The following is a 26,499-nucleotide window of genomic DNA, read 5'->3' as shown; positions in this document are numbered from 1 at the left end:
AATTCAATCCCGAGCCTGAATGGTTGAAGGCGATTGTGTAGTGGTTCTCGCTTCCGCTGTGCCCATATTCTCAGTATTCTCAGGCAACGGCCACAATTGCTTCCTGTTCACTTTCATTTCCAGCACCTCTGGTCGCTTGTAATGGCCATTCCCATCAATCCAGACTTTCACCTGCCCAAGATCATTGAGGTCCAGCTCAGCGATGACTATGCGTTCTGCCTCGCCAGTATGCGGGCCGGCCAAGTACGAGCAGAATGGATGGATCACAGCCGTCCAACCGCCCCCCTTCTTGACCAAGTCCTGCTTGCCGAGATTCTTCTCCATCCATTCCAGGCAGGTGTCGTCTACGGGATTCGAAGCCGTCAACACAAACACCTGCGCGGTCAACGCGTGCGCCTTCATCAGCGCCTCGATCTGGGCATCGGCCACGTCCTCAAAGCCTTTCATCGTCGACAATGAGGGCCACGCCCCAACGTGTATATGTTGGTTCTGCTGGATGAGGGCCTGCCTCGCACCGTTCAGTGTGTTCTCCCAGCAGCACAGGCCTCCCAGGTTGTAACTCCCCCGGCCGCCGCCAGCGTCAGCCGCCCAGACACCCAGCGTGGACCCGTCGCCCTGCGCCCAGACATACCGCTCCGCGTACGTCGGCTGCAGCTTGCGGTGGACGCCGAGGATTCTGCCCGAGGAGTCGATGTGCACCTGCGAGTTGAAGAGCGTGTACCCGCCGCCCATGCGCTCCGACACGCCCAGGCTCACCGTGACGCCTGCCTCGCGGCATGCGTCCTTGATGGCGCGGATGGATGAGTCGGAGTCGTCACAGACGACGCTTTGCTCTGCGTACTGGGCGAGTGCCGAGGCTTGGGATAGGGGAGGGTAAGCCTCGGTGAAGTACTGGTGATGAAATTCAGCCTCTGCGCAGCAGCACAATCTCGGTGCGAGACTCGTACCGGGTATCCGGGGATGAAGGTCTCTGGGAAGGCCAGCAACTCAATGCCATCTGCCCCAGCAACCCGTATAGCATCTGTGACTTTCTTGGTGGTTGCTTCCTTGTCCATGTAGACAGGAGCCAAGTGGGCGGCCGCAACTTTGAGCTTGAACCTGGGGACAGCCATCGCAGCTTGCAATTGCACAATGTTCCCCCCGCTTTAGTTTGTCTGTTCTCGAGATATTTGCGTGCCGGGAGGTTCAGCAACATGCCGCGACTCAAAGGCGTTGGGAGAGAAGCGGAGTCTAAATCAACATCGCGCTGACGGATCGAGGGGTCAAGCAAAGCTAGGGAGGTAGCGCATGTCTTGTGCATGCATGCCTGTCAGATATTCAAATGTAACCACATAAGAGAGCCATAGGCGACCCTTCTGGTCTCCGCATGTACACGTGGCATGGCTCAAAACGGGGAACATGAACGTTGGCACGAACAATAGCCGGCTTGCAGGTTTTAGTCACAATTACATAGGTAAAGCATGCACATGATTGGTGAAATATCCCTCCTGTCATGTTCTAGGACTGGATGCGATCCTCGCTTTGGTGTCTATAATTATGAGGAACTCCCACTAGGACAATCATTGTCGTTCCGGCTTAGTAGAGGAACTCAAAGAATACAAATAGTCTATAATTATGAGGAACTATTATTTTGTGCGCATGCCTTTGAATACTATCTGTATAAAAATTGACTACCGGCCATCCAGCATAGGGACTTAACTTTTGCTCAGACGTGCTGAAGAGATTCGACACCTCTTGCGCATGTCAAATCCTCTCAATATATGTCATGTTCCAATTTGAAAGGAAGGGTTTAACACTGTTGGGTCCTTCTCGCCAGCAATTGAGGAGGTTATTACCGCGTGCTAGCAAAAAAAGAAGAAAGAAAAAAGATTAAACATTTCAGATTACAGCTCATGGAACCTAACTATCCCGAGTAACAACATCCAGTCTCACAAGCGGGGCCGTCTGCGCCAAAGTCGTAGTTATAGTACAGGCCGTTCTCCCAATCAATTGTTCGCCTCACTGGCCTCCGACGAGGACTCACGCACGTTGATGAGAACGTCGTGGTCGCTATCGCTCGTGTCATTCGACTCCTCTATCCCAATTTCCTTCCCGTCAAGCGCCCCTGGGGACTTCCTGATCACATGCTCCAGGCTCCCGTCGTCTTTCAGCACGAGCTCCTCATCCTCCTCCTTGGCCGCCTCCCACATCGCCCTCAGCGTCTCCAGCTTGGACTCGCCGCCCCGCGGCACGGCTTCAAAAGCGAACTTGACGGGCTTCGCGATCAGGAGCGGCGTGAAGCTGTTCCAGTGGACGGGGATCTCCTTGCCCGTCTTGGGATCGCGCCGCTTCCGGATGTCAAAGGCCCACGCCATGCCGCCCATGGTCAGGAAGAGGTCCTGTTCGACGATGGGTATGCCCTGGCAGGTTCGCCGGCCGAAGCCAAACTGCGAGAAGCCGTTCAGGTTGGGGTGCTGGGTGAGCGGTTCGCGATAGGTTGGGTATTCCTTGGAGAGCCAGCGGCCTGGGTTGAAGACCTCTGGCTCTGGGTACATGCTTTCGTCCCGGGTGATGCCCCTGAGCAAAGAGAATGTTAGCTTGTAAACGCATGATGTTCGCACGTTTGGTTGAGGCCTGCTTACCATTCCAGAGCATGGATAGTCGCTCCAGCTGGGATGAAGTAACCGTTGTAAACATCATCTTTCTCGGTGGCATGAGGGATTCCTGTCGGGACCGGTGGCCGCCACCGGATGACCTCTTTCACCACAGCTCTGAGCAGAGGAAGCTTCTCACGATCCTCCCACTGGGGGCACCGCCCCTCACAGACCGAGTCAATCTCCTGTTGCAATTGTGCCTGCCATTCAGGGTGATGACACATGGCCAGCAGATAGCTCTGCACAGGGCTGCCGATTGTGAGCGCACCGGCGATAGCCATCAAGCCAACCGTGTACATCGCCTCGCCCTTGTCAGTAGCCGTTGACTTCATCCAGTCTTTCTCATCCGGGCCCTTGGCCATCTTCTCTTGATCATCCAGGAACGTCTTCGTAAAGCTAGGTTTGGCATCCCCGGCTGCCCTCCCCTTCTCCACAAAGCCGACGTTCATCTTGAACAGCCGCTCTTCCAGCTCGTGCCTCGCGCGCTCCTTCTTCTTCCACGGGCTCATGAAGGCAGGAACGTGGGCAAGCCAGCTGATAACGTTCGGCAGGGCGCCAGACGGCGATATGGTCTCGAGCAGCCCGAATGTCGTCTTCCGCAGGACCTTCGCAGGGTGCGGGCTGCCCCAGCCAAGGCGCGAGACGGTCCGGCTGGTGAACTGCTCGATCCACTCGATGTAGTTGTCGCTGTCCTGTGACATGAGATACAAGAACCTGTCCCGCTCCTGTGTGGGGTACCCGTGGAGTGATTCCTGGGCGCTGGTGGTCATGAGGTGGTGGCAGAGCTTGCGCTGTCGCTTCCATGTCTCTGTCCTCCCCAGCAGCGCAAGGTAGTCACCACTTGTGCGGTTGTCTGGAAGATTAGGGATGACCGGACGATCAGAGTACACCGCGTTCCGCTTGGCCAAGAGGTCGTGGGCTATCTTCTCATCTGAGATCCAGACATGGGAGGTGCCGAAGATCTTCATCTCGTAGATAGGCCCGTACGTCTTGGACCACTCATAGAATTTAAGCCATGTTGCTTCTGGCGGCACATCGTGAACACGGCCGATGAAAGGAAGGCCTGGAGGGAAGGCTGTCAGTCTATCGTGACACCCGCAAGGACAAGTACCGACGCCGTAAAGGAGGATTACCTTTTGGCCCAGGAAGAGGACGAACTCCTTCGGGAAGCTTTTGTCTCTTGGATCTCGTGTACACTGCTTGAATCAGAGCTAGGAGAACAACAGAAACTAGGAGGAGCAGTGGTGGTAACATCTTGGACGTTTGTGTCGGCCAATGTTTACGACCTGATTAGGTAAATTTAGAAATTAGATTTAAAACTTGCAAATATCACAAACACGTTGGCTCGAGGGATCAGCATCGTCGGAAGACGAGGACTACTAATATCGGCTGCTCGAAACCTGTGGCTACACATAGCTGCCTTATGATAGCGTCGGCGTTCTCGACAGCCCCGGACGCGGCATGGACGTCCGCCGAGCTTGAGACAAGATGGTCACCGCCCAGCTCAGTGTGGCCGTTGATGCTGAGGTACATTAGCCCCGGAGCAATAATTAGCACGCCTCCTTGAACGGTGGGCCCAAGCCTTGGGACGAGAAGGGGCCTAGGCAGGATACATAAGTATGTATTGAAGTGGGCTCGGTCCAAGCCAAACATGCGGTGAGCACGACCCAAGCGCTTAGCTCGTGTCATCGAGTATACCGTGAGCGACTGTTTGGGACAGAAAAGACGATATTCTTCAATGTATTACTAGTAGTGAAAGCGGAGCATGCTTTCAGGCTCCGGCAGATACATACCCACCGGTAGACGCACATTCCACGGACTCGAATATCACACACCAGCTACATTGGCCCTGCGAAGAAGCGCAACATGAACGAACAGACAGGCACCACTTTGAGCCGCTCGCTCGGATGAACGGTCTTGGCCCCAAGGTTCGGAAACAGTTTGAAATCCCGACCAGCCAAGTATGCTACAGTAAGCATACATGCACATTTCGAGGCCTCGGCTGCGTGCGAAGTGCCTGTTGAGGCTCAACAGGAGTGCTGCGTGCTCCACCCAAGCAGTCAATATTGAGCCTCATTTTCAGCCGCATGCAACTTCGACAACACTGCTGCAGCTCTTCAAAGCCCGCACGTGGCAAGGCACGTAGAAAGGAGGGGAGGGGGGCATCTTTGCTGGCCTGAGCAGGCGCGAACGTTAGTGCCGAACAAGTGGACACCGACCTCTGTCGTGACAAAAATTCCCCACGATCTACATACAATACTTACATTTCACCTCGGAAGGGTGGGGGCAGTACTTCCGGTGCTTGCTATACCTGCGCTAAAGTTTCAGGCTCCTGAGCTGTGGGACAACACCGAGCCGTCCCTCCATGCCGGCCTTTGCGCCTTGGGCTGTGAAACAAGAGCGCCAGCTATGGATCCAGGAACGGCTCCATGAAACAGCAATTCACAAAGACACGGACCGACAAGCGCAAGTCTCGGTGTTATACGGTCTTGGAATTCCCAAAGCGCCGATCTTGGTCATGTTTAGCGCCGGCGATTCCCCAACAGCACGACGGAAAACGAGAAGAAGGGTCTGTTCGCAGGCGCCACTGATGTCACTAAAGCACGAAGCGTTGAGACGGAATTGAAATGGGTGGGACATGATCCGGAATCCAGTGTTGATTTGGGCACCTGTCCAGGACAATGCCATGTCCTGGGTGCCGAATTATCAGGGGGATCTACTACGTACAAAAGCTTTTCCGAGCCGTCTTCCCTTCGCGAGGTAATGCAACCGTCTACATCCGCTCCACCGGGGTAAGACCCAGCAGACGCATGCCGTTGGCAATGACATGTCGGGCGGCATCGTACAGAGCCATGCGAGCCTTCTGCAACTCTGGCTCACTTCCCACGATCTTGAGGTGGTCGTACGAGGAGCTGAGCACGTGAGTCAGCTTGAAGAGGTAGATGACAACTGTCGTCGGCTCCAACGTCTTCAGTGTGTTCTGGACCGCGTCCGGCCATTGACTCAACACCCGGACCAGGTTGATGGCGTGGGTCTCTGTGAGCAGAGAAAGGTCCGCCTTCTCGAGCTCCTCGGCGGGGATGGCGGCCTTTCGCTCGATGGAGCAGAGACGAGCATGGGCGTATTGGAGATATGGACCCGTGTCACCCTCGAAGGATGTCATGGTTTCCATGTTGAAAGTGTAGTTGTTGATCCTGTGATCCACGTTAGCGCAGAATTCTAGAGATCGCAGAGACTCCCCCCATTCCACCTACCTCTTGCCAGTCATATCCTGGATCATCACACTGCTGATACCGAGCGTATCGGCTGTAGCTTCGGGGTTCGCGACTTGAGAATACTTGTCGTCGTTCTTCTTCATGACTTCGTGCATTTTGTCGCCAACATCCCGGAGGATGTCATCCAGGAACTTTACCGTTCCCTTGCGGGTACTCATTCCCAGAACCATGCCAAAGTTGATGTGTTGGCACTTGGCCGCAATTTCCTTGTGGCCACTGAGCTCCGTGATCTTGAAGAGCTGCTTGAAGTGCAGATCTTGTTGCGAGGCGGCAACATAGATCATCTGGTCAAACTTGTACTTCTCGTGTCGGCCAAGAAGCTCGCTGATGTCCCGAGTCAAGTACAGCGCCGTGCCGTCCCTCTTCCGGATGATAGGACGTTCAAGGCGCTTGCCCTCCTTGCCTGGAATCAGGGCAGCAAAGTCCACAATCTTGGCGCCGTCCGACTCTGTTGAGATCCCCATCTCCTCCAATCGCTTCGCGGCTTCCTCCATTGCTGCCTCGGATACCTGACTCTCGCCTGAATAGCTGTCGTAATGAATGTTGAGCCGGGCATAAGTCTTCTGATATCGTACAATGCTCAGGTCTCGGAACCGTCGCCATTGTGCCAATGCCGCCTCATCTCCCTCTACCATCTTCTTGAAATATTGACGGGCTTGCTCGTCCGAGCTGCTCTTCTGGAGCTCCGCCGCCTCGTCCTCTTTGCCTGCCGCCTTCAACTCCTTAATCCGATCGTCCTCTTCCTTGATCTCCTGGTTGATCTTGACGTAGATGTTGAACAGGTGGTTGATGGGGTCCTTGTTCAACGCCTCCTCATCACCGTATCGCTCGAATCCCAGGGCCCAGCATTCCGTACTGTTTGCCCCAGTCGCCAAGGTAGTTGATACGGATCACATCCCAGCCCGCGCCCTCGTACAAGTTGGCTATGAAGCCTCCGATGATTGTACTCCGCAGGTGGCCAGCATGGAATGGCTTCGCAATGTTGGGCGAGGAGAATTCGACAATAATGCGCTTCCGGTCTTTTGGGTTCTTGGGGTCCCGCAGGCCCTGTGCTGGGTTCTTGCCGAAGTCCTTTCCGAGGGACCGGATCATTGGCACGACAGCTTTGGCGAGGGGCTGGGGCTTGAAGAAGAAGGACATGAAGTATCCTGTGATGACTGGCTTTTCGACCAGGGGATCGTCTGCAGGGAACTGTTTGCGATATGAGTATCTTTCCTCTTGCCTAGGACAACGGAAATGGAGACTAACCTTCTCCTCCCACTCCTTTACGAGCTCATCTGGCTTCTTGCCCTTGACCCGGAGGGCAGGCGCCGCGACAATCAGGTCGCCCTTGTCCAGACCTTGGGTCCACTGTATCGCGTTGTAGATGATCTTTGGATCGACGCCCGTGATCTTCTCGAGCACATTCGTCAAGTGTGCCCTGTAAACATCGACGGGGTTTGTCTCGGGGTAGCAAATCGGGAATTTGTCGCGGATGTTGTCGAGGGAGAGGTCGGAGGTGAGCTTGACGAGCTCGTTGATTCCGGTCGCCATTTTGAGTCTACCGTCCTGGAGGAGTGGGTGAGTGCTACGACTGGGAGACGCAGGAGAGAGGCCGCGGTCGGAACTTTTTACTGCTGTAGTCGCAAACAAACGGCGAGGAATTGAGGCGGAGGTGGGGTTGGATGTGCAGAAGGAGGGGTCCTTGAGTCGCAGCAGGCGTGCAGTCGAAGTTACCCGTGGCGAATTTGCGATGCGCAATGAATTGAGAGAAAGGCTGGAACTTGCAATAAGTGGACGGAAGGCATTCATACCTTCTTCTTATATGCCACCAATATGAATCACTCCTGTATTCAGTCTATTAGTCCGCTGCATGGAGTCTCTTCCCGATTGTGACTCAACCCAAATTTTGTACATGAGCTTCACCAGCCCACTTGCTTATCGATAAGTGGCCCCAACCCTGGCAACCCCCTGGTCAGGGTTCAGGGTTGTAGACAGAAACCTGAACGGCAACTTGCCAGGAGCATTTTCTCCAGTGCGAACCTTGGAACGCTCCATCTCGTCTATTTTTTGGGGAAATCTTTCCAAATATTGGGCCGGAGAATTTCAATCTGTTCCTCCTGCAAATTCATTTCTCAACATGGTCTTGTGTCTTGTCGAAGGTAACCTATAATCCGTGGGTCTTGAGGATACCTAGGTATGGTATTAGTGATTCTCAGGGCAGAAATGGATTAATAAGACACATGAAATTGTTTCCTTGGGGAATGAGGCTGAAAGATAACTCCGTTTATCTATACATTCCAGCAGGGCCACTTTTCGAAAGGCTATTCTATGATGAACTAGTCACTTTGTCCGGAGCATTAAGACGTTATAGGCTTGGTGGATTTGAATCTTGTTGCTTCTCTACCGTTCCCCAGCTGAATGAAGCCATGAGACACTTGATGCTACAGTTCAACATTTCCGTCCAGCGTAATCATTCTGTTCATGTGGTTGGACTCCTAGGCAAGTAAACCACTTTGCATCTGGGCAATCATCGTGCTTCTCAAAATCGAATGAATCCAGCAATCATAAAACTTTGCACAGTCGAGATTCAAAGTGGGAATATTATACAAGCCGCTACTACATGCGCAGAATCTGCAGAATAGGCCGAGAGAACATTAAATTCGACATTACTGGGCAGTCTGGAGTCCTTAACGCTTTCAAGTTTCTTACCTATGTAGACATGGGCGTAAGACACATCTAGAGCCACCATGTTCCAAATATGAGGGTAGAAGAGAGCAAAGATAATTCAACAAATGCTGGACGTTCGGCAGAATTTGTGCCTAACACTTGGGAAGCGGAGGATTTGTCTTGTATGGGACAGAACGATAAAGAGACAGTTGTAAATCATCACTTGTCTGCAAAGGATGTGGATGGAGAAGGGAGAGGGATCTCCGAAATGACATGAGTACGTATAAGTCATTCTGATTGTAAATTATGTACATTCGTAGACGAAAGAATTTGCCCTTGCATAATTATCCTCAAAAGCAGTATTCTTCCACGTGAAGGTGGATTCCTTGTGCCCCAGTGCCCTTGTGCACAGCACGCTCATCACTTAGCCTCGCAACACAGTTCCTCGCTCTAGCCACCAGCGATTTTCCTCCACAAACCACCACCGATGTCTCCCCTCCAGTAGCCTCCACCGGGTCCCTGATGAACGCCTCGATATTCGGTCGTGAGGAGGACTGGTGCACGTGAGAGTCGCTGCTCGCCGAACTGCTGCGTCTGCCGACCTGGGCAGCGTGTTTCTCGATGTCCACGGATCCCACTTCCGACTTGTTGAGACTCCCGCGGTTTGAGGGTGATGGTGCTACTGATGATGATGAGGTTTTGCCGTCCTTGGTCTCGCCGGTTCCTGTCCTGTTCACCAAAGCTGGGACTGGCGGCCCCCTGCGTTACGTGGATGTGTACTCTCAACTCGATGCCCACATCCGCTGCCTTGTCAATCATCTCGTGTAGCCGTTGGACGTAGTAGTCGATTTCGTCGCCTTTCTTGGCGGCAAGGAGAAAGTCTATGCGCCGTGTGCAGAGTGACCTATCCTTGGAAAGTAGGACGCTCTCCAGAATGGGAAGAGTAAAGCTTGCACCGGTGGATGCTGAGATGAGGACAAGTGTCTCGTATATGTCCCAGCGGGGAGGCAGACCGTATGGCCCAGTTACAAAGGCTGTCAGACCCCTTTTCCCCTGAAGATTGTAGCTTCTTCGCATGGTTGTGCAGTCTTCGGGAGAAACCCTTGTGCTTCCGCACGACGAGCTGAACACTGTTGCAGATACATGTGCCGGGAAGCTTATGTGCGGAAGCAATAGTGTATGGGTGGTGATCCGAGTATCCAATTTTCGGCATCCACAGGTACAGGTGCTGACCGGCTCGCCATGAGAAGTGAACGTCTTTGATAGTGACAATTGTGATGTCCTCGCCCACGGCGCGAATCTGTGCCTGATGGCCGATTCGCTGTCCACCCTTGCATTGAGACCTGTTGGGCCGGATCTTGATGTTCTGCCACACAAGCAGGACAGTTCGATAGAGGCGGTCGAAACACAGAGCGGCAATTGCGAACCACACGTTGTACTGCGCGTAGGCCGGCACATGGACATAAATGACGTAGAGGAAAATGATCCACGTCAACATGTGCTGCGCAATAAAAAGTTCGTAGTTCCAATGGCGGAGGGGTGACATGGCCGAGACGTTTGCCCATAGCAGCAGGCCCCATGCCGCAAATCCGTATTTGATCATGGGCATCATTTTGATCATGTACGCCACGAGACCCGCCCGTTGATACTCGGACCAGAAGTGGAAACCGTGTATAGTTGCCGTGACAAACATTGTTCGAGCGACCCATCGGTGCAGCCAGTTGAGCCTCTCGTAGCTACTCCCGGCAATGACACCAAGGATGCTGCTTTTGGAAGCAAGGAGGTATAGGAAAGGAATTTGTGTCACCGTGACCCAAGCGTTGCGGAAACCAATACGCTCCCAAAAGTAGGCGTCTTTGACGATGGCTCCAGCTGTTGCCATATAGATGACCACGGCCCAGTACACCAGGAGAATCAGTATCCGGCCCATAGGCGGTGGCGTCATCCATGAGAGATATTTGGTGGGCACATAGATCTGGGAGTAGCTGGCCTCACGGCCGATTGCCGTTGCCGTTGCGAAGGCTTGTGATAACGGGCCCGATGGTTTCGTGGGGAACTGGATCGAAGATGAGGAGCACCTTCGCAACCTTCTATGTGTTAGCAAAGATTCCTTCTTCAAATGCGTGTATCTTCTACTGACCTTGTCCGTCTTTGAAGGAAGCTGCCGGCTCGTACTGCTACACAGAGGCCCAATACACCGGCAATGAGATACCAGTACGCCTGCGCGAGGCCCATGTTATCGGCCTGGAACATGCCCGTCCCCATTCCCATCCCACTCATGCTCATACTCATTCCTGACATATCCATCTTGGCTGTATCCGAAGCAGAGGGAGGCCGCGCTTGGCAGGTAGAGAATTGATTAGGCTTTCTGCTCTGTCAACACCACAGAACTCATGAGATGGCAATTAATACTCCGACGTCTGGTATGTCTGTGCCAGCCAAGACAACTAGTTCTTCAAACGCAGAGGATGCCGTGTTGCAAAGCCAGACCTTCTCTGCGAGAGCTGGTCGGCTTTAGAGACTGAAGAGCGGTATGGATTCTCGGATACCGGCTTCTGGAAACCTCTCAGCTGAAAGGGTGAGCATGAAAGTGCGCAGACTCGACACGGCACGACCCACGGATAGTGACCGAGGATTTAGGCAAACCAGGCTTCCGAGGACCGGTGGAACCAGTCTAACCACCTTGATCAGTCGTACAAGGTTTGTCTCCCAAACATCCAAAGACCAACGAAAGAAGACTGAGTGATGGAGAGCCTAAGATGGTCACCGCCAAGCAGATCTGACAGGCGCTGCCGAGCATGTGTGGGACTTGAGAAGACGTGAGGCTCCGGTGTAAACCCGAGAGGCGAGGTTGATAGCTGGGAGCGCGAAGAAAGAGGAAGCCTGTAGCACACCAGTCCGAAACGAAGGGGAAAACTTGCTCAGTCTCTTGATACGCTGCGCAGACGTCGAGCTACTACTCCCCACGCGCTTGTGGGAGGTCTGGCATAAGCTCTGTGCACAAGTCAGAAATCGGGCAGAACTAGTCGGTATATTAGGTCCTCGAGTACGTGGCAAGCTCTGCTCTCAATTGGCCGATTGTCGTATTCTTCGTTTGTTGTCCGCCCTGAGTGAGTGCATCATGGGTTGCGTGAGGGTTAGACAGGCAACAGACATCGACACCAAAGCAACTGTGCCGGCCCCTGTTCAGCATCACTGGGGGCTTCCAGGGGCTGCAACTCGTGCGCTGGTGAGACCGAGTTCCCGAAGGTGATTCGAAATGTGTTGGTGTCCATTCGATAACCCAGCAGAAACATGCTCAAGTAGCCGAGGCCTTGTCCTTGCTGGTGCACGGTTGTGGCGCCGGCCTCTAGACGTCTAGTGACAAAGGCTTGACACTTTCCCCCAGGTGGTCTAGACTTTGAGCAAGTTAATCTGTGCCACAAGGCCTTCTTCAAACCGTCAGGGACCCCTCCGCAGCGGTGTGAAGAAGCAGAAGCCACCCCGATATGATTTCAGTGAGGCTGGCTTGCTTTCTCCATTGAACCCAGAGCTGACTCCCTGCTGCCATTGACAGCCATTGTAGATTTGAGCAAAGTCGAAAACAGTCTCGAACAAATTTTACATTCAGAACCCAAAACAAGAAGCTGACATTGCTTGCGAAAATATCTCAGATTCCTTCGAGATCAAGCTTGTGACGCTGTGGCGGGCGAGTCGCCCGTGTGCTACCCAGCAGACAGCCACCGGGTTTCGAAACATTTGAAAGCCCCAATCTTGGAACGCAGATCAACACCCACGATCACAGGGGTACGTACTGAGGGACCTCAGAGCCTACTTGCCAACATGGACGTTCACTTGGCTGCGGTAGCTGGTCCCAGCGAGGCGGTTACGGCTGAATAAGGGTCGCCGCATCTCGGCCGGAGAGCATGTTTGAGATACTCCCCTACCAAAACGCGCTCACCTTGTGGCTTGTCCCATCAATGAATGCCAGAGATTTTCGACCATCCTTGGAGTTCCCACAATATGCTCACTGTTTCATTTCCGCCTGAACATCTCATCCGATCATAATTGATGGGGGTTTCTCCCAAGTGGATAAGCGCCTGTATCTTGACTTTGGTACAAGCTTGAGCCGAGACACGCAAGAAGTGTACCTCCACGCCCAGTTCCGAACCCTACCAGATATCCACAACCCCGAAGGTCTGGACATTCCCTTTCCGCCCCGTATGTCCTACTATCACCCCTTGTAACTCGCTCATCGCACTGGCATCCGAGACCCGTCCGTTGGCGTTCCAACCCCAGCTTGAGCCATAACTTGGCGCCGGCACCATCCCATACCCAGGTAGCTCCTCCAGCGCTAGCCATCACTTAGAGCTCTCCTGTTGGATTTATAGCTCTGTGTTCCCACCGTCGTAGTATGTTGAGCAAGTCGACTCATCGAGATCATTCTTACCCTGTCATATAATAGTACAATTGTCCTCAGCAAAAAGGCGAATTTCTCTAGACTCATAGCTCCACCGCCTGCCATCCACACAGAACTAGTCACAACACTTTCAGTTACTTCTCAACTGCTCTTCAACATGGCTCCCCTCAGGTTACTCCTCCTCCCTACCCTAGCCGCAGCGCACGTCACCCTCAATGCTCCCGCCCCTGTCGGCCCCTTCGACGAGGACAACGAGGCCAATGCCCCCTGCGGCGGTGTCACGATCGATTTCTCCAAGGACAACGTGACGGACTTCCACGTCGGTGGCGAGCCCGTTGATCTGTTTCTCGGCCACCCCACGGCAGGCTGGCTGATCCGCGGCACGCTCGATCAGACCGCGACGTCCAACTGGTCTCAGCTCTACCCCATCTTCACACAAAATGGCCTGGGCGACTACTGCCAGCCAGCTGTCGCAGCACCTGAGAGCTGGGTTGGTCAAAAGGGGATATTGGGAGTCGTGGCTAATGCGCCGGACGGGCTGCTATATCAGGTACGCGACATCCCGCACGAGTACTGGCATTTTCTCCTTGCACGGACACAAAAGCTGACAAGACAACATCTCAGTGCGCGACTGTGAATTTTGTCTCAGGGTCGGGCACCCAGACGTCGGACTGCAACAACGGCAGCTCTGTGACGGCCGAGTTCTCAACGGACGCGAGCCTGTCTGCACTTGTCCAGACCGACCACAGCACCACCAATGGCACCTCGACCGCCTCGGGCTCTTCGAGCTCGGCCAGCTCAAAGAGCATGGCTCCGGGGCTAGCCCCATCTGTCAGTGGACTTGCCGGTAGCGTGGCTGCTGTGGTCTTGGCTAGCCTTTTCGGAGCTGGTCTCCTGCTGTGATGATTTGAAAGCGTTGTCGATAATTCTTAATTTCAAAAATAGCTGGCGTTCTTCGAAAGCAGCGGTCCATTTACGGATTTTGCCATATGTGTCCAGCTTCAATGGATAGGATAGGGGACGGCAAATTGATAATTCACGCACTCGCAATTCGTTCAGCTCCTTTCTGCGGTTTAATTGAATGAGACTAAACCCCATCATACCACACAGTGAAAATAGGCGTCAAGATCTGCTTGAATTAAGTTATGAAAGACATCTCTTTCGTCTGTCCACCTCTGGATTCGATGCCTACACTGTATTAGTTTGACTGTTCCTGGTCTTTCAAACGGCCTTCATACGGTCTTCAATGCGGAACATATGTGTTTCATTATTTTGAACAAATATTTGGTAATTCAAGAGAACTGATAATCTGCTTTTCGTGAATCCGATAGCGTATAAGTCTGGCGTTTTCTTTGGAAGGTCGCAGATATTGACTTGAAGATCCCTGGAACTCCAACGTAGGCTACATCTCCCATTACAGCACATAGAAAGAAGCCGAAACCGTAGGTTGCTAGCTCTACTAGAGAGCATCGGTTCGATGGTGTCCTTGTCACCGGGATGGGTGAGAACAGTGGGCTTCGCGCGGTCTTCATTGATGGTTCTGCCAGGAGGAGAGAAATAAATGCTGTAGATGCCTCACAGAAATACAGTTTCTTAACTTACTCACGCATGCAGTTTTCAAGGCTGACGCTTGACCAAATTAGGAGAATATGATGGCCAAGAACTGAGCTCTTGGTTCATTGGACACGTCGGGTTCGGGGGCTGCAGATGATGTGCATTAGGTACCAACATATGTAAGAGAAGGATCCTGACACGCCAACATACGAGGGAAAATATGCAACAAACGAATAACCCCTGCAAGCGTTAGAAGCCACTTGACGTCAGCTCATGCCTCTATGTTAGTCTGAGAATGGATTCATCCGTGCTTACAGAGGCGCTTTCGTACAAATCAGGTCCTCTCTGCTCTGTCTACTATGACCTATCCATAGTAGAGCTCGCGAGTCTCAACTGTCATGCCGCCAAGGTTACAATAACTAATCACCAACACTCTTCACCATAAGAAATCTGCTTCTATGCAAAGTTTGTCCTAGGATTTCCCGCGAACCAGGGCTTGGAATCCCGGGGGACGACGCCAAACATGGACGAAAGTCGAACGCGCCACTGTTGGGAATGTCTCCGACGTCGATTGGTATGTGATTCCACACGTCCAGCATGCAATAAATGCTCCCAATCGGGGAGTCAATGTCCTGGATATGGTAATGTGAAACCTGCGAGGTTGAGGTGGCTCCCACCTGGGAAGGTCAAATCTCGACAAAAGAACCGGAATGGGACTGCAGACCCTGAAATCGACAAACATCCTACTGAAATTGCCAGCGAAAACGTGGTTGAAGTAATCCCCCCAAATTCTGAGATGAACACGGAATTTCGCGCCTTGCTCGAGGCGGTAGAGTACTGTACTTTTTCCCTGCCACGTTTCGACAGGCCCTCACTGACATGGACAGATAACACCTGCATATACCAAGACCTAGTTCCTATCCATGAACTTGGGCAGCACCCTGGCATATATCTCCTCACGCCTACCCATCTCCAGAGAGGGGCTGAATTCCCCGAGTACATATGGCTCAGCCTGATCTGCACAACACTTAGCCACCGAATGAACCGGTTAGGAAACGACACCCGACAAAACGCCCTCTCCAAGTCGTTCTATCACTTCCGGGGTATTATTATCCGCTCCCTCCGCGAGGATATCGAAGTTAGACACAGTCGTAATGGCGATGTGCTTGTTGCCGGCATCATTTCACTTTTACTCGCTGATGTGAGTTCTAATAGAAAACCTCAACGACCACTCATGCTAAATTATACCGCAACATAGGCTCACCAAGGCGCCTCAGCGAATTGGCGACAGCATCTCAAAGGGGTCCACAGTCTGGTTACGGTCCGCGGAGGTATCCGTGCACTATCGGGTACAAAGAGCCTAGATCAATTGCTTCTCTGCTTTATGTTGTAAGTGATTAAGGGAGGGAAAGTGATGTTTCAATCAGCGTCGAGACTGACGTAGCACAACACAGCGTTGCAATACTCGGGAACACGACATCACCTGCGTCGAGCCTTGCCATGACCGGATCGCACCTCGAGGACCTGGACATTATCGTCAATCATTATGGACAGAGGCTGTTTTCTTTCCAAATGTGCCCCCCGAAACTGTTCGCCGAGTTGATCAAGATCAATCACCTTCGTATGCGAGCTATGGAAAGTGGACATGCCGAGGCTGAGTGTCATACACAAGAGGCGTGCAACATTCTAGACCGTATTCACATCTTCTCACCGAAGGAATGGTCCGAGTCCAAACCTTGCTCCCGAGAAGGATGGATGCTGGTAGGGAAGATATACCAGGCTGCTGTGTCACTATACTGCATCCTGTCACTGCAAAGCCTGTCGATCCTGCCACTCACTTCCGAGATGAGCGCCAAGTGCGCCGAACACGGCCGGCTCCTCCAAGAGCAACTCGACTCGGCCATGTCATCCCCTGGAACCAAGTACTCCATGATCTGGCCCTTGGTCTTACTTGGGGTGCAGGCCGCGAACGGCGACGCAGCTATGCAGGCTTTCGTGTCAGAAAAGCTGCCGGAGCTCAGCTACTATATCGGCTCAAATGTGCCGACGGTAGCAAAGGCCGTGCTGGAGAGGTTCTGGGCTTCAGGCGAGACGCGCTGGGATGCTTGCTTCGATCGCCCGTACGCGTTTGTGACCCAGATTGCGGTGGACATGAGCCAGCTGGTGCAAGAAGGCTGATTTGAGAGATGGGATCGAAGGATTAGCAGTCAAACTCATTACGTCTCTACAATGCTGAACATGTTTAACATGATTGGAGCGTTGTTAGATATTGGGGGATATGGCTCCGCTGCCCTTCAAGTCTCATTTCATCCTAAGAGAATGAAATCTTGGTCAACGATTGCAGATCACAAGGAACGAGCAACATTGCATGCCTTCGCTTGATATCAGTCTGTGGATCGCCCCATCCCAAGGCAAGGCTTCTGAGGCTGCTTCTCAGCCATTTGGGCGTCGAGGATCCGGGCATATCTTACAGGGAGGATCGAGGCGGACAAGCCATCGGCCCGTGTTTGGAATCATTACTGCCTTCCAAGGAGCATCGAGCAGTCCGAAAGCTTTGGTAACTCAGTCCGCATGGGGCATAGTGCGATCCTGCTGGCTTGGGGGTGCAAGGTACTTATGTTAGCTAACTTCAGGACGCAATTTATATCCTTGCTGATTGAATCCTGCATAGCAAGAGCCTCAACCTGTAACCTGGAGCCTGTTTCGTTAGCCTCGGTACGGACGCGGTAGTGTCTCGCTAAATCGCTGTCCGGTCGAAACTGGCAGAAGCAATACCCAAATGAGACGGCCATTGGGCATGCTTCAAAACGTACAGTATCAGATGGGATTGGCGGAACAGGTCTGATGTGGGTGCCTAGTCAGGTAGGTTGCTTGCAAAGAACATCACACCCTCAAATCGCTTTGCCACATGCAGAAGTTCGCATTGCACAACCGAAATGGAGTTTCGCTTTACGGTAGCTGTGCTCTGGTATCCCGGTCGTAAGGCAGAACGTGGAGTGGTCACAATGGCTCTGAATGGAGTAGAGTTTTCCGTACTACTGGTTAATAGGCAGCCGAGAAATGGACACAGGGTGGGCATATGGAATCAATACAGACCTTCCATGCAAGGTCTGAATGTACACAGTAAGACTTAGCATAATCAGACCGATCTGATCTCCATATGACATTGATTAAGGAGTTGACGGGCTTGAGACCACCAATCGGGCCCACAGGAATCGAGGTCAGACTCCGATCAGGTACCCAGAGGAGGGACCTTTGTTCACTCCATAACAAGAGCTAGGGCATGCATGAGATGGCACCCGTTCCGGTGCCGTGCCGAGAATGAGAGCGACAGTAGATGCGAGTCTGTCTGCCTGTGAGGCAGAAGTGATGTGGTGGCCAAGCTAGTTCCCTCTCGTGTTGTTTAAAGTTGGTTCGCGGTCAACAGACAGTCAGACTAGACTGAGATAGAATAGCATCTGAATAGGGAGTGACCCTCGTGCTATGTGGTTGCCGGCTTGAGGAGAATTTTGAATTTCCGTATAGAGATTGCCCAGATAAATTGTGGGCATATACCACAGAAGAAGACAATGTCTCGGTGCCGGGCAGCTCTGAGGGTCATGCAGTGTCGGTACGTAGGTACTTGGATAACATGGGTACTCCCGGCTGCAGTCTCGGCGCAGACCAGCCGGCAAGGGCCGCTGCACGCGACAAGGCCAGGACTAGGACAAAGGCCGCACAGCATTGGCCCCCAGGGCGTCTGAGGTGCCGAGATAGAAGAAATACGGATGCCTGATCCATCACCTCCAGGCAGCCGTCAAACTCGGGACCGGCATTTGCTTGGGGGCTTGTGCAAGCGGCGCCACCGACCCTCGCCGTCCTGACAGTCTGCTGCAAGTCCTGCAGGTCCTGTCCTCTAAGCGTGCCGCCACGACATCCCGACGCGAAGACACGCAAATAGGCCCGCTTGTTCTGGCGTTAGGCAGACGAATTATCCGGCATCCCATTTGCAAGGCTGGCCGCCCAGGTCCATGTTCGGCCTGGCCACCGCAGACGGACAGCACGCTATCGACGCGATGCTTGGGACGAACTAGTCCCGACATTGACATTGATTGCTGTCTGGCCGCCTTTTTTGTTTCATCTGCGCCCATCTCCCGGCTCCCTGGGGGTCGTAGGGTCCCCCTCTCGCGGCCCTCCGTTGAAACACTGTCCGGCCCTGATCTTGATGAAGCCCTCTTCGCCCTCGCTTCTTTCCGTACCATCACACTCTTGCGCCGCATGCCCGCTGCCGTCACTGACCTGAGCTGAGCCGAGCTGTACACGCCTCCCAGTCTCCGGCCTGGTCACACAAGCCCACCATCCAGGGCGATATACACGCGGCAGTTACGCCTGAGCATTTCTCCCGGGTCCACCTTTCGGTTGGACACTCTCCCTTGAGATACTCCCCACTCTGCCACACGCCCAGGGCAATGAGGTGAACAGACAAAATCACCTTAGCACTCTTGTCGTCTGCACAACTGCCGTCACCGTATCTTCATCGTCTCCAGTGAGCGCGTGTATCTCTCACGCAGCCCCATCATGGAGTCGTACGGTATTCCCCAGGGCGGCTACCAGCTGCCCGTCCAGCGGCGGCTCAGCAGACTCTATAACGACACCAAAAAGTCCTCCGACTTCGTCAAGGAACCAGTCCAGAACGCCGAGGACCCTGACATCAAGTCCCTTCACCGGAAGCTGAAGATCCAGAATGACCGTCTCGTCACCTGGGGCCTGGAATGGTCCGACCCTGGCCACCAGGACATCATCGATGACTCCCTGTCAAAGGCTGGGCTGAGCGAGGTTGTAGGGAGTATCATGTCAACGATCAAGGAGATACTGGCTGAGGCGGAACCATTATGGGCGAGCTCCAGACGGCAGGCCGGTGGTCTTCCACCCATAGGGGACAAGAAGATTCCCATTGTGGCATGGGACAAAGCTCGCTTTGAGGACTTGGTCAGAGATCTGACTACATCTATCGACACCCTATACGACCTTTCTAGGACAAGATCAAATGCTGCATCATCAGCGCGGGCAAGAAATTACCCAGGGGCTTCCACTGAGGACCTGCGGGCCTTTGAGTCAACCAGGATGCAGACACCACAGCAGGTCAACCCTCAGACATTAACCAGTCTGAGAGACAGACAGCCAATCCCCATGTCCGAGACCACTCCTGACGTCCACACTCGGGACATTGTTTACATGAGCAAACAGGCGTATTCCGACTTGACTAGGAACAATGGCCGCCCTTACACTGCACTGCTTCTAGAACATGCCGAGTTTGACCCCATGTACTCTGCGACGGGCATCATGCCAGATATGTCTCGATTCGAGAAGCTTTCTGCTGGCCTGCAGACCGAACCACAGCGCTCCCCGGGTTCCTGGACTGGGCTTCCGCAGCTGCTGGGCTACTTCGAAGACATGGACAATTCGAGGCTTGGCCTGGTCTACCACTTCCCGCCGGGCTTCAATCCCATCTCTTACGAACCTTTGACACATAACACCCTAAACACACTATGCTCTCTGTCCGATCTTTTGGCACGACCTGACTTCGAACCGACCCTTGAGGCCAAGTTCCGCCTCGCCTACAACCTTGCAAACACTGTATTCGACATGCACGCACGGGGGATCACTCACGGCAACCTGACGAACTCTAGCATCTCGTTTTGCAAGGCAGTCGGTGTTGAACCGGGCATGGGTGCTGGAGAGGTTGACATCCGACGGCCATTGATCTCTTCCTTCGACTTGTTTCCCGAGAGCTTTCAGGAGGGGTCCACGCCCACAACATCACTTTACCGACACCCTCTCGACCCGAAGACGACAGCGCAACAGTCTCTCCTGTCGAATCCCGACTCCAAAGCATTCGACGTCTACTCACTTGGAATGCTCCTGCTCTCCATTGGCATGTGGACAAATCTTGAGAACCTTGTCTCCTCACCATCAGCCACATCCGTACCCGAGGTCATTCTGGAACAGTTGGCCAAGAACTGTGGAACACTGTACACGAAGGCAGTACAAACGTGCTGGAAGGCCGTTGACGAAGAACTAGCCGCCGGAACAGAGAGCAGTCAAGTCATGACGCGTGTGCAGGTCAGCGCCAGCCGATACCTCGAGGTATGCGCCATACTTGACAGCGTAGGTGGCCTTGAGGATCGCCTGAGTAGCGATTTGGGAATCCAGTCTTCGTCCAAACAGGCAGAGGGGCAGAAGTCCGACAAGGCGATCGCATCGTCATCAAGAGATGAAAAGGCACGGGAGGCTGGCTTTGCCCCGACGGTTCCTCAGACAACCGTGTCGAGGAGCCCTGCAGGGTCGGCGCCGCCGGAGACCCAAACCCAGCGAGGTATGCCCACCAGCGTCCACATACAACTCCGTATGCTCACTGATCAAGCAGCCCCTGCGTCTACCGAACTGCGAGCCAAGCGATCGACCAAGAGCCGCCTCTATCCACATACACCACTTCCTCCTGAGGCTGTCGAGCACTGGAATGCCGTGCTCATGCCACAAATCAACCAGGCTCTTCGACACTTCTATCGCAAGAACCCCGAATCAGTCGAGATCTCACTCGAGTCAATCGGCGAGACGGCAAAGGAAACCACACCTACCGTGCTCGTCGTGTGCACCTCTGTCTCCAAGGTCAAGGCAATTCTAAGACGGAAGATGGGCGCACTGTTCGATGGCACCACCGGCTTCGCCCTGAAGGTGTGCCGAGGACAAGTCCTCCGGTCTCGAAATCAAGGTACTAAGCGCAGCGTGGCCCACCCAGAGAGTGCCGAGCAAGGCGAAGTAGTGGCCGCTAATGGTAGCTTCCAGGAGCGCCCACTGAATGGAGCCAGTATAGGAGCTTGGATTGGCGATCGTCACTTACCGCCAGTCAGCTTCGGAGGACTAGTTGTGGTTGATGAAAAGACCTATGGCATGACAGTGCACCACATGCTTGACGACCCGGAGGCATCTGCTCCTGAAGGTCAAAAGCAGCCTCTGCGGAGCGGAGCAGGCTCGGAGAATCAGGTGCCTGACCTGGCTGCCTGGTACGCTCAGCAATACCCGGATGAGGATTCGCCCAACTCGGGTAGTAGTAGCGATACCGAAGACTTCGCGGCCGAATTCTCCGACGATGGTTCTGACGCCTTCACCGAGTCTGCCGTCACCAGCGAATACTCTGACGAGGAGCCCGAAGAAGACCAATACGGCGAGACTGGAGATATTCCCGGCATAGAGCCGGGCTGCGGAGACGGGTATGTCGTGAGCCAGCCAGCCCTTGACGACGTCGAGGAGGGCTTCTTTGCCAGCCCAGACACGCAAGACGAAGAACACCTCGATACCTTCAGCCTCGGCGAAGTGTTCGCCTCGAGCGGCATCCGCCGTCGCAACGATGACCGGGGTCTTGTTCACGAGATAGACTGGGCTCTCTTCGAATTCAAAGACGACCGACTACCCCAGGACAACGCCATCCCCGTCGCCGACAGTGATGTACCGCAGCCCATACACCCGACTTCAGTCGTGCCGGCCAGCTCTCTGCCGAACCTGGAAGTCCAGTGCATGGCGCGCACCAGTGGCCTGCAGACTGGGGTCATTTTACCGACACTAGTTTCGGTCAAGATCTACGGTCGGACGTCGCCCAGCCACACCTACCAGATCACCAGCTCTCCAGCGTCTGAGAGAAACACCGGCGACAAGCCACGGCTGCCACTGGGACTGCCCGGTGACAGCGGGGCGTGGATCATCGAGCGCAATAACGGGCAGGTGTGCGGCCACGTGCTGGCCTGGTCCCAGCGCAAGCGAGTCGCGTACATCTGCCCGATGGACGTGCTGCTCCTGGACATTGCCGAGACGCTCGAGGCCACGGAGGTGAGGCTTCCCGGCGGGGAGCCGGTGGTGAAGATGGTGGACGACAGCATCAGCATCAACGTCAGCGAGCGTGACGAGGGATACTGCGAGCCGCAGGGTGACGAATCCGACCTGGACGCCGAGCTGCGGTCCATGGCCGCTGCGAAGCGGCGAAGCCTTATGAAGGGCAAGGGATCGATGAGGATGAGAGCGCATGAGGTTGCGGGAGAGGGAGGAGTGGACAGGGCGTCGTCGGTGAGAAGCGTGCCTGCCAACAGGGGCAATGCCCTTGGCGAGATTGAGCAGGACTTGTCGAGGCTGAGCCTGGGGAACAAGGAGGCCAAGGCTGGATTTTGGAGGGCTTAATTCTTGTCCCCTGCACGGAACGGGATACTCATTCTGTTTTCAGTTTGATATGTAAACCAAGGCGATCAGATACCAAAACATTTTAATGTTCGGTCAAGATGATACAGTGCCAGCCTGGTTGCGCTCGCTCCTCTCCATCAGGATACCCTACTGTAATGGAAGTGCCACACTTACTTCCTGCAAGGTTTGACTTCAACACAGTCATCACTTGATTGCTCCAAATGCATGGTTGACACAGCAGGGGTTGAAGTCCGACCCCGACTGCTTCTCTTGCCACATTTACTCCCATATCACTAAGTAGTGTTTCTTTGTCTAGATTAGTCTGCCTGCAGGAGTATGAGCCCTTGTAGAACCGCTTGGGACAGACGTACTGATTCAGTGTAAGGCTTGACTATCGCACTCGTTCGAGGTTCTTGAACTCGGAATAGGCCTTACTGGTACCGTACGCCACAGTGGAACAGAGAATGGCCCCGTGTGAGGACTGTCTAGAAACACGTCGAGATGGGAATATTATGCGACTCAAGCTAGTTTGAGGAGTATAAAAGAACAAAGTCCGTTCATTGCCAGCGGGTGGTTCTCGTGCTCTCTGGTATGGCCAGCCAAGCAGGATTTCCAGCTCCAGTAAGTGGACACGGTAAGGCTCTCCGAAATTACTTAGAACTAAGCAGGTCATTATATGGCAAGAAATGCGAGGCCTGAAATTAATCTAGACTCACTCTAGAGGAGGTTTTCCAATTCGCTCCTCGGCATCTCGCCATTTCCGATGTCGGGGATACTAGACAATCGAGGAACACCGCCGCGGCTTACCCAGCCGCATATTTTATTGGTTTATTATCCCATGGTCCCAGCACTGCCAGCTTAGCTGAACTTCACAGCAACGCGATGGCGCCTGCTCAAAGCAAGTGGGCGTGAGGCTGAGAGCAGGATGGTCGGAGGAATTTGGGTAAACTCGGTACTGAAACTAACGATCTGTAACAAAGAAGCAGTCTTTCCCAGCCTATCAAAATCCTCGGTGCGGGCCAGCACGCATACTATTCGTGACTTTGGAGGCGCACGAGAAAATACAAGACTGCCGTACAGGGTATTTGGCCAATCCGGCCCGTACCATTGGCCATACAAGGCTGCTGTGGCTGCGCCATGGCTGCTGATGTAGACGAGTCCTTGCCTTGTGTATGACCTTTTGTTGGGTGCATGCTCAAACTCTGTCAATGAGTATTTATCTTAGACACACCTCGCCACTCTTCTTACACCTGGAGAATTCAAGCTGCGAATCCACCTGTACGGAAGGCTATTGTTGAAATCAACTTCGTTGTGTGGTTTTAGGCTGGATCTGGGACTCGACCCAATTTGCTCCTCAGTCTCAACTAGGAACTCGCACCCAGGCCCCAAGCCCGCTTCGCAGGAAAAGACAACTACAGTCAAGATGAGTTTCGGCTTCGGTGTGGGTGACTTCTTTACTGTTTTGCAGTTTGCAAACGATGTGCGCAGAAGGATTTTGGGTGCCCCAGAGGACTTGTAAGCTCATTACCTTTGCCACTACCCCGGCCTGTCGACACTGACATGCGTTATGGTAAAGTACTTGATGCTGAAGTGCGGAATCTGTCTATTACCCTTCAGGACGCCGATATTTGGCTGCACACTGCATCATCACGACAAAAGGAGACTGCGGCAACCGTCCTCGGAGAGTGTCGTACACTATTGCACCAACTCCAACAGGTCCTGGACAAATTTACGGAATTGCGACCGCATCGACATGCTGGCGGTAGACAAGAGATGCGCTACAAGCTCAAGAGGTTGTGGTCTAGCATCAGATGGGACCCCGAGGAGATCAACGGCTTCCAACTGCGAATCATTTCCAACATCACGAAACTCAACACGATAGGCCAGGAGAAAATGCAGGTAGATGTGGATTGTCTTTTGACTGCCTACGTATACTGCACATACCAAAGTCAGGAACAGCAATCCCATGATAAGCTCGTTGCTAGCATCCTTCGATCGCTGGTACAACAACTATCGAAGCCGCCAGATGGACTCCAACAATCTTTTGAGACCCAGGGAAGACAGGGCAGGCCACTCACGGCCCAACAGGTCTTTTCAGCCTTGAAAAGTATCTCAGCCTCTGTTGACAGAGTGAACGTCCTTATCGACGCCCTTGACGAGCTGGACGGACAAATAAGGAACGACCTTGTCGCAACGATGTTAAGGCTCCAGAAGGAGATCGGCTTGAGTCTGTTCCTGACTTCGAGGCACAATGTTGGAATTGAAGAAAAGATACATCCAGGCCCAGCTCTCACAGTCGAGATCCGCGCATCGTCCGAGGATGTGCAAAAGTACCTTCGTGCGAACCTGTCCCGTCTTCCACGGTGTGTTTCGGGTAAATACAACCTTCAAAAGACGATTGTTGCGAGTATTACTACGGCAGTGGACGGCATGTAAGTGGAATCTGTTAGCTTTTTTCCCTCCTAAGTGCCTAAGTAAGTCGATACAAGTAACCAGAAGGATGGCTAATTTTGATCCCAGGTTTCTCCTTGCAGAGCTCCATATGAATTCCTTGAAGAATAAGACGTCCGCCAAGGAGATTCACGTTGCGATATCACAGCTGTCATCAGGCTCAAATGCCTACAACGACGCGTACAAGGCGGCTTGGAACAGGATCAACGCCCAACCAGAAGAACATAGGAATCTTGCAAGACAGACGATTTCCATCATACTTACGGCGCGACGCCCGCTCTCAGTCGGAGAACTGTGCCATGCTCTTTCCGTGGATATCGAAGATGGACAGATTGACGATGAAGAAGACATGCGCAATATCGAGGATATACTTTCCACTTGCGCAGGCCTGGTCACCGCGGACCCGGGAAGCAACAAGGTTCGCTTGGTCCACAAGTCAACGCAGGACTACTTTTACCGGAACCGAGCTGAGTTCTTTCCTGATGCCGAAGATTTCGTTGTCAGAATATGTGTCATTTACCGACGCGCCAAAAATTCCGAGTCTCAGAATGCACCTTTCTACGACTACTCAGATAAGAATTGGTGGTCTCACCTCGCACAGGCGACCGCGGATCGAGGGCTTGGTAAAGCAGACTTGGAACCTCAGTCTATCAATGATCAGGGACGCTCGAAGCTTGCAGCTGAGTTAGGCGTTCAGCTGGGTATTGAAATGTTCAGCAGCGATCCGAGCTTGTATAAAACCATGCTCGAGGCCTGTGAATGGGGAAACCAAAGCCTTCTTGAGGCACTTCTTGACATAACCTGTTTTGATCTCACCAGCAACACCGAGCTTCTTTCTATGGCAGTCGAGAGAAGACAACAAGACATAGTGTAAATGATTCCCCAATGGGCTATAAAACGACTTTTAGGCAGCACTTGGTTACAGACAGTGGCTAATCACTTGCTTCATAGGAAGCTGCTGCTGAGCCGAGGCGCGAAACCGAACTTGCTGGGCAAGAATCAGCGGCCCATAATCTTCTCCGCCATCGACGTGGACTCTTCTGCCATCGTTCAAGTCATTCTCGATTTCAAGGGAGACTTGGAGCATTGCGGTGGTCCCGACGGGGAAACACCCTTGCTGTGGGCTGCTGCCCAAGGCAGCTTGTCTTGTCTCACGCTCCTGTTGAAGGTGGCAAACACTGCTGCAACTGACTCGAGTGGCAAAGGCGTCCTGTCGGTCGCAATTCTTCGCCATCGAGTTGCGGTGGTGGAAGCACTCGTTCGGCGCCCCGAGGTAGATATCGATCTTTGTGATGAGCAGGGTATATCTCCACTTCGTCATGCTGTCCGC

At 53.4% G+C, this 26,499-nt stretch overlaps 8 protein-coding genes across 8 annotated transcripts; 4 read left to right on the top strand and 4 right to left on the bottom strand.

Moving 5' to 3' along the window:
• Window positions 1–3: 3 nt before the first annotated feature.
• Window positions 4–1,112, bottom strand: INS49_006518 (uncharacterized protein; the record flags this gene model as incomplete). Its single annotated transcript, XM_043167290.1, has 2 exons — window positions 4–891; window positions 942–1,112. 2 exons carry the CDS (start codon window positions 1,110–1,112, stop codon window positions 4–6), a joined length of 1,059 nt encoding a protein of 352 aa, XP_043028434.1.
• Window positions 1,113–1,985: 873 nt separating this feature from the next.
• INS49_006517 (uncharacterized protein) lies at window positions 1,986–3,887 on the bottom strand (the record flags this gene model as incomplete). Its single annotated transcript, XM_043167289.1, has 3 exons — window positions 1,986–2,556; window positions 2,622–3,696; window positions 3,767–3,887. The coding sequence occupies 3 exons, from the start codon at window positions 3,885–3,887 to the stop codon at window positions 1,986–1,988; spliced, it is 1,767 nt and encodes a 588-aa protein (XP_043028433.1).
• Window positions 3,888–5,406: 1,519 nt separating this feature from the next.
• On the bottom strand, window positions 5,407–7,441 carry INS49_006516 (uncharacterized protein; the record flags this gene model as incomplete). The annotated part of the gene is made up of 4 exons (XM_043167288.1): window positions 5,407–5,827; window positions 5,888–6,735; window positions 6,803–7,099; window positions 7,157–7,441. 4 exons carry the CDS (start codon window positions 7,439–7,441, stop codon window positions 5,407–5,409), a joined length of 1,851 nt encoding a protein of 616 aa, XP_043028432.1.
• Window positions 7,442–9,007: 1,566 nt separating this feature from the next.
• INS49_006515 (uncharacterized protein) lies at window positions 9,008–10,864 on the bottom strand (the record flags this gene model as incomplete). Its single annotated transcript, XM_043167287.1, has 3 exons — window positions 9,008–9,522; window positions 9,587–10,635; window positions 10,698–10,864. 3 exons carry the CDS (start codon window positions 10,862–10,864, stop codon window positions 9,008–9,010), a joined length of 1,731 nt encoding a protein of 576 aa, XP_043028431.1.
• Window positions 10,865–13,113: 2,249 nt separating this feature from the next.
• On the top strand, window positions 13,114–13,859 carry INS49_006514 (uncharacterized protein; the record flags this gene model as incomplete). The annotated part of the gene is made up of 2 exons (XM_043167286.1): window positions 13,114–13,506; window positions 13,581–13,859. The coding sequence occupies 2 exons, from the start codon at window positions 13,114–13,116 to the stop codon at window positions 13,857–13,859; spliced, it is 672 nt and encodes a 223-aa protein (XP_043028430.1).
• Window positions 13,860–15,549: 1,690 nt separating this feature from the next.
• Window positions 15,550–16,688, top strand: INS49_006513 (uncharacterized protein; the record flags this gene model as incomplete). The annotated part of the gene is made up of 3 exons (XM_043167285.1): window positions 15,550–15,711; window positions 15,769–15,899; window positions 15,965–16,688. 3 exons carry the CDS (start codon window positions 15,550–15,552, stop codon window positions 16,686–16,688), a joined length of 1,017 nt encoding a protein of 338 aa, XP_043028429.1.
• A 2,379-nt stretch (window positions 16,689–19,067) lies between these two features.
• Window positions 19,068–22,718, top strand: INS49_006512 (uncharacterized protein; the record flags this gene model as incomplete). Its single annotated transcript, XM_043167284.1, has 1 exon — window positions 19,068–22,718. One exon carries the CDS (start codon window positions 19,068–19,070, stop codon window positions 22,716–22,718), a length of 3,651 nt encoding a protein of 1,216 aa, XP_043028428.1.
• Window positions 22,719–24,278: 1,560 nt separating this feature from the next.
• On the top strand, window positions 24,279–26,446 carry INS49_006511 (uncharacterized protein; the record flags this gene model as incomplete). Its single annotated transcript, XM_043167283.1, has 5 exons — window positions 24,279–24,617; window positions 24,807–25,150; window positions 25,239–25,751; window positions 26,121–26,223; window positions 26,375–26,446. 5 exons carry the CDS (start codon window positions 24,279–24,281, stop codon window positions 26,444–26,446), a joined length of 1,371 nt encoding a protein of 456 aa, XP_043028427.1.
• Window positions 26,447–26,499: the final 53 nt, after the last annotated feature.

This window comes from Diaporthe citri, assembly GCF_014595645.1.
Source record: "Diaporthe citri strain NFHF-8-4 chromosome Unknown scaffold_2, whole genome shotgun sequence".
Lineage (NCBI taxonomy): Eukaryota > Fungi > Ascomycota > Sordariomycetes > Diaporthales > Diaporthaceae > Diaporthe > Diaporthe citri.
Note: the sequence above shows the minus strand (reverse complement) of the source record. Positions and strands in the feature narration are given on the sequence as shown.